Source organism: Perognathus longimembris, chromosome 11 (genome assembly GCF_023159225.1).
Source record: "Perognathus longimembris pacificus isolate PPM17 chromosome 11, ASM2315922v1, whole genome shotgun sequence".
NCBI lineage: Eukaryota > Metazoa > Chordata > Mammalia > Rodentia > Heteromyidae > Perognathus > Perognathus longimembris.
In genome coordinates, this window is record NC_063171.1 from 33,573,378 (window position 1) to 33,579,346 (window position 5,969).

The 5,969-nt window shown below is 42.3% G+C and overlaps 1 protein-coding gene across 5 annotated transcripts in view; it reads right to left on the reverse strand.

The window, feature by feature from the left end:
• The window catches only part of Pbx1 (PBX homeobox 1), a 293,956-nt gene extending 290,138 nt beyond the window's left edge, over positions 1 to 3,818 (reverse strand). Inside the window, exon 1 of one of the 5 annotated variants that reach the window (XM_048357480.1) lies at positions 2,235 to 3,202. In XM_048357480.1, the coding sequence (XP_048213437.1) occupies positions 2,235 to 2,425 (191 nt within the window). In that variant the 5' untranslated portion in view covers positions 2,426 to 3,202. Of the gene's footprint in view, positions 1 to 2,234; positions 3,203 to 3,588 lie in introns of those variants that run through there. The other 4 variants (XM_048357486.1, XM_048357483.1, XM_048357479.1 and 1 more) reach the window with 4 other exon arrangements.
• Between the last annotated feature and the right edge of the window lie 2,151 nt (positions 3,819 to 5,969).

Sequence of the window (5,969 nt, forward strand, 5' to 3'; positions counted from 1 at the left end):
ACTAGAGAACGGGAAATAAAAAGAACACAGTATCTGCTAAGTAGAGTTACATTGTTAAAGCAAAAAGAAAAACAGAAAGCATGGTAGCCCTCTCACTCCCTTCTCATGTAGAATTGGGGGGGGGAGGAAAATATTTAAGGATCTTACTGGATCCTCTAAAATACTTTTCCCTATGCTTATGCATAGGCCCAAATATAAACAAAATATTTGGCACAGCAATATGAAAGCAGTGTATCTCCACAGTACACAAATGGGTTTACACAGAGAAATGGGAATTTCCCCCATCCCAAAAACTGCATCTGATCTTTTTCAGCATCTAGGCCATTAAAGGGGAACCCGCTGAGCAGTGTTTGTCCTATTTCACACACACACAAAAAGAGAGACTAAACCTCAGAAAAGTGTTGAGTCTCTATTCCTACCGCCCTTTCCACTTCACAAACTTGTTACTAAACCAGTGTGCTAGGGTGTGTGAGTTTATTTTTCTGGAGCAATATTATGGGGAAATCTGTTGTGACTCACAAGAAAAATTGCCAGTGGAAAATCTTTCATTTACTACAGCTATTAGAATTCAAAGAGAACACCAATTAATTGCAATAATAACAATAACTTAAACCTTCCTTGTGTTCTAAAAAAAAAAAAAATCAGAGGTCCGAGTCTTTAAACATTTCCAAGTTGAGCACAGCTTAACACTGGTACTCTGGAGTTTATATGCTACATGTGCGAGCCGCTAAAATAGTTTAATTTATAACATCCATGCTTTTAGTCACTTCCCCAGTATTTTCTCAGCTCAGATTCCTATTTCCCTTAGACAAAATTACATATATATGAATATATAATACATACATATAATATCTTCATAGAACTGAGTCACTTCAGCTATAGTAATTTTGTATAAAGAGGTTCAAGAGATTCTCAGACTAAACTCATACACAATAAACTTCAGAGAAGATTCAAAGATTTAACAAAGCTGCCTAATTATGTAGACATATGTTGTCATTAGATTTTTTTAAAATTCTTCCTTTTGAGTTGGGCCTTGGGCAAGCTGTTAATAGACTGCCACTTGATCTATGTTTTATTTTGAAAAGAGGATTTGTTGTAAAATCCTAGTGTTGAGGCTATTTACCTGATAGTAAATTAAGTAAGTCAGGACACTACAGTTTCTTTATTATGATTTCGGTGAATGACCATCTTATGTCCTGTGGTATTGAAATGCATAATAATCACACATGCTATCACTTCTACACAGTTGGTTCTAGGTATCCTATCCTGGAGAATCCAAGGGAAAAGACACTGCTTGACTTTGGGAGATCCCCTCTTACCCCCCCCTTTTAAAAGACCATAGTTCGGACCAACTGCTTGTATCTGAGATGTTAAGGAAACTAACTCAAATTACGACACAATAAAGTTAAGCTAAAACCCCAGTCTCCTAAAACTAAACCAACATGCCTAAAAGCAAAATTATCTTTCCTTCCTTCCTATTAGCTTTCTCTATAAAACAGAAATAAGTGAATGCAGTGTTCTCTGGAGAGCTGACAACTACAGACAAAAAAAAACACACACACACAAAAAAAACACTGCTTTTTGTTGTTGTTTGTTTTGGATTTGAGGTGGAGGAGAGAAAGGGGAAAATAATTTTGGAGGGGTAAAGTCCAGAACGAAAATCCAACTCCCTGAATTAGCTAAGAAGTCAGCTCCATTTGCAAATAAAGTGTTCTTGGGACATTTTATTTTGCAATGTTAGGGAGTCCTTCAACAAGAAAGCGTGGAATGGTGCTCAGAACTTGACAATTCTGCTCTCTTAGACTTTTTATTTAAAGGAGAAGGAAAAAAAGTGCAGAGGGCCGCTTTTGGATCAGTTGGCAGTATTTTCGGCTGTGCCTTAGTGTTTGTGTGGGTATATATGAATACCTCTATATTCTCTCTCTCTCACACACATACATACACACAATATGTACACATCACAGCATGGTCGATTACACTTTCGATAACAACGCTCCTTTCAATTTTACTCCTCCGCCATGGAGTTGCTGAGAGAGAGAGAGAGAGAGAGAGAGAGAGAGAGAGAGAGAGAGAGAGAGAGAGAGAGAGAGAGAGAGAGAGAGAGAGAGCAGAAATAACATTTTAAAAGAAAGCGCTGTGGTGGATTCAGTTCCCATTGTTTCCCCCAGCGAGAAGGAGAAAAACAAAACAAAACAAAACCCCAAGAAAGGAAAAAAGAAAAGCCTCCATCTCACCTGGCCTGCGCCTCATCCAAACTCTGATCTGTGATGGTCATAATTTGCTGTAAAATGTCTCCAATGTCCTGCTTCCTCCCGCCCTCCCCCTCGGTCCCTCCGGCCCCATCCTGCAAGTGCTGGGACAGGCCGGGGTGTCCGGCCATCCCGACCCCAGCATGGGAATGCATCAGCCTGGGCTGCTCGTCCATCTCCGAAGGCTACGGCAGCCCCCGGCTCTTCCTCTTCTCCTCGGCTCGGATCCCGGGAAGCACCGAGGCTTTTTATCCTTCAAGCTGTCTTCAAATCCTTTTCAGGATAAACAGGGAAGGGGGAGAAAAAAAAAAAAAAAAAAGAACAAGAAGAAGAAGACCAAAAGAAAAAAAAATCCCTTTGCCTCTTTTTAGAGGATGGTGGGAGGAGGGGAGCGGGGAGGGGGAGGGGGGTGTGAAGGGGTGAGGGTGGGGATAAGGGCCAGTGGGGAAGGGTGTTGACTCCAAAAAAAAAAAAAAAAAAAAAGAGCAAGAAAAAATAAATAAATAAACCACCTTCCCACTTGGCGGAGAAAAAAAAAAAAAAGAAATCAGAGCTGGCTTTTGGTTTTTTCAGTCCGATCTCCTTTGCAAGGCAGAAATGAGCTCCGGGCGCTTAAATCTGTGGCTTAATCCTTTTGCAAATATGCATTGATCGGGAGAAAGGAGAGGAAGGCAGGGGGATTGCAAGGCAAACTTTCCCCCCCCACCCCCCGCTGCCCCCCACCCCCACTCCGGGCCAGAGCGATCTCAAAGGGGGTGGGCTGTGGCAAAAGCCAGATCTCCCCAGCCACGGCGGCAGGCAAAGCACGGGCTCTCTCCTCCTCCTCCTCCTCCTCCTCCTCCTCCTCTTCCTCCTCCTCCTCCTGCTCCTCCGTGTCTCCGCAAACTCCAACAGCCCCGTCAGCCTCCTGCTTTTGTTTAGCTCAGGCTCAGGACTCCAGAAACATACACAGAAAAACCACAGCCTGAGAGGAGGAGGAGGAGGAGGAGGAGGAGGAGGAGGAGGAGGAGGAGGAGGAGGAGGAGGAGGAGGAGGAGGAGGAGGAGGAGGAGGAGGAGGAGGAGGGGAGGAGGAGGGGGAGGAGGGGGAGGAGGAGGGGGAGGAGGAGGAGGAGGAGGAGGAGGGGGAGGAGGAAGAGGAGGAGGAGCAGGAGGAGGAGGAGGACACGAAGGAGAGAGGAGGGGGAGGAGGGGGGCGAGGGGGGGCCGGAGAGCGAAGAAGGGAGGGCTGCTGGAGCCACGCCCCTCTGCCACGATTGGCTTTTAGAGGAAAGTGGGCCCCGCCTTCTCTGTCTTCCCTCCCTGCCCCTCCTCCTTGGCCTTCTTGAGCTCCTCCTTACCCAGCGCCCTGTCAATCAGAGTTCAGAGGTGGGCTGGGAAAGAGGCCGAGCTAATTCCAAGTCTCCAGTCCTTAAAGGTGCCGAGGTACCCAGGTTCCAGCGCAACTTCCACTCCTCTTGCCCGCCTAGCTTGGATTGTGTCCTTGAGGAAAAGGTGGCTCCACTTCAGTGCAGAACCGATACGATAAAATGAATACGAAAGAACGGTGTGGATCCCCATGCCCTTCTCTTACTTCTCTTCTGGTTGTAACGCTGCTATGTAAAACTTGATTCTTTTAAATCCTTAGACCTCAGGGAAAGAGTTGAGAGCAGAAAGTTTGCCAGCCGGAAGTAGTTAGGAAACACAATCGAGCTGTTAATATAATTAATAATGATCTCTTATAAATGGCAGACTCGATGACAATGTATAAAGCCTAGCTCAACCAGAGTGAAGTTAAAAAGAATACCAAATGGTGTCATTTTGGCAGCAGGAATACTTAATATGCACAAGGAAACTGAATAAAGCTGAAGAAAAAGAGATTACTAAATAAGTTCACCAAATGAAAGTAGTTCAACATTTCTCCTTCCCCTGGGGGAAATTAGTTATTTGGCTTAAATGCTTAATAAAGAAATGCATTATCACAGTCTGGTTCCAGTTTTTAATATAGTTTAATAAGCATTATTAACTGGGAAAAGAAGTGAACTGACATTTATTGAATGCCTACTATGCACAAAGTAATTTACATAAGTTATTTTATTTAATCCCAAGACGTCTATGTGAATTTTGGATTATTATTCTCAATTTACAGAGGGGGGCCTCAGAAAGGTTTAAATAACTTGTCCAAAGTCCACAGTTCTTAAGTGTCAAAGCTGAAATCCAAACCCAAGTTTGGTTCCCTCTGAAGACCTGGTGTTGTAGCTGACAAGAGTTGGCCTCAAATCTAACAGAAATGTGGGAAAGGTGTGAAAGTTAGCTATGTATGTGTTAATGACTAGCCTAAAGGACTGGTCTTCAAACAAAATAACTCAGATTAAAAATAAAAAGGAAAGAGTTAAGTAAATAAATACAATGGAATCAGGCAGAAAGCCAATCAGAAAGCCCTATGTAAGGCCCATTTCTAAGCTCCATGAGAACCACAAATTTGCCCCACCCCCACCCCCAACGCCTCTTTTCACGAGTGAAGGCCAGGGAAAATCAGATAGAGCATACATGGACGATGACCCTACCATAAAATAGCATGGCAGTCAATTAGGAAAAGCCCTGACTATTTTGGAATATGAAATATTCCATTGGGTATCCAGCTCTTCCTGGGTGGTGGTATAGCCCAAGGATTGAAAACCTCAGTGTGGCCAATCTGCAGAATGGAAAGCATTCTTGCCAGGTACTTTGAAAGCCTCAAACAAAATGTTCTTCTTCTCATCAATCATTATGCAAAAGTTTGGCAAGATAGGGGGCCCTTAGGAAAGCATTTCAAAGCAATTCTTAACAAGCTACTTGGCGCTTGTTGGTCTGTGGGCATGCAATAAGGGTATTAATTGTAATTATAGTGTTATATTACTTAACAATCATTTCATTCACATACATACCCAGACTTGTAAACTGTTGTTTTAATTAATGCAAATCAAAAGTTGAGCACAAAACTATATGCTCAAATCATATATCAATCACAGCCAGTGCAGATTAGCATATCCTTTACATCTTAAAGCATGAAAAGAAGTTAATTCAAAGCCTATAAGAAATCAGATTGTGTGCAATAAATTATAAGTGAAAGAGGGACCAGAGAACATTTTCGTCTAGGAATATTTTAATAAGAAAGTTAGTAATGTACACATTAACACTAAGAAGGGCATATATTTTGAGTGAGTTTAGGTATCTATTCAAGGTGATTTTTCAGCTGAGTCACACCATCATGTGGCCTAAATTGTTATGCTTTTACCATTATTCTGTGGTGTAGCCTACATTTGGATATAAAAGAAATATTATAGAAGTCATAAAATATCCATTTGGATAAAGGATGAGACAATGGGTCAACCTGATTAAAGAGAAGTGGGTTTTGATTAGGTCTAAAGAACAAACTAGCCCTACAGGGTAGATGATAGGACATGATGAAAGTAGAAAAAGAGAAGTATGACCAGGCAGACACGGGAGCATTTACACTTTCTATAGTGGTCACAACAGTCCACTTATTCTAAGCAAAGGAGCAGGAAGGCATATCACAGTAACTCCAATGTACAACAGTTATATGTTTGCTCAAATCATTTCAGAAGATGTAAATAAACCAGGAAAGTGGCAGTAGAAACAAAAAGGAAACGACAATGATGAGAGCACGTCAAAATAGAGCCAGCAGAATTTGATACTTGGTTTTGTGAGAGTAAATAGGAAATGGAAATGGCTTTAAGGC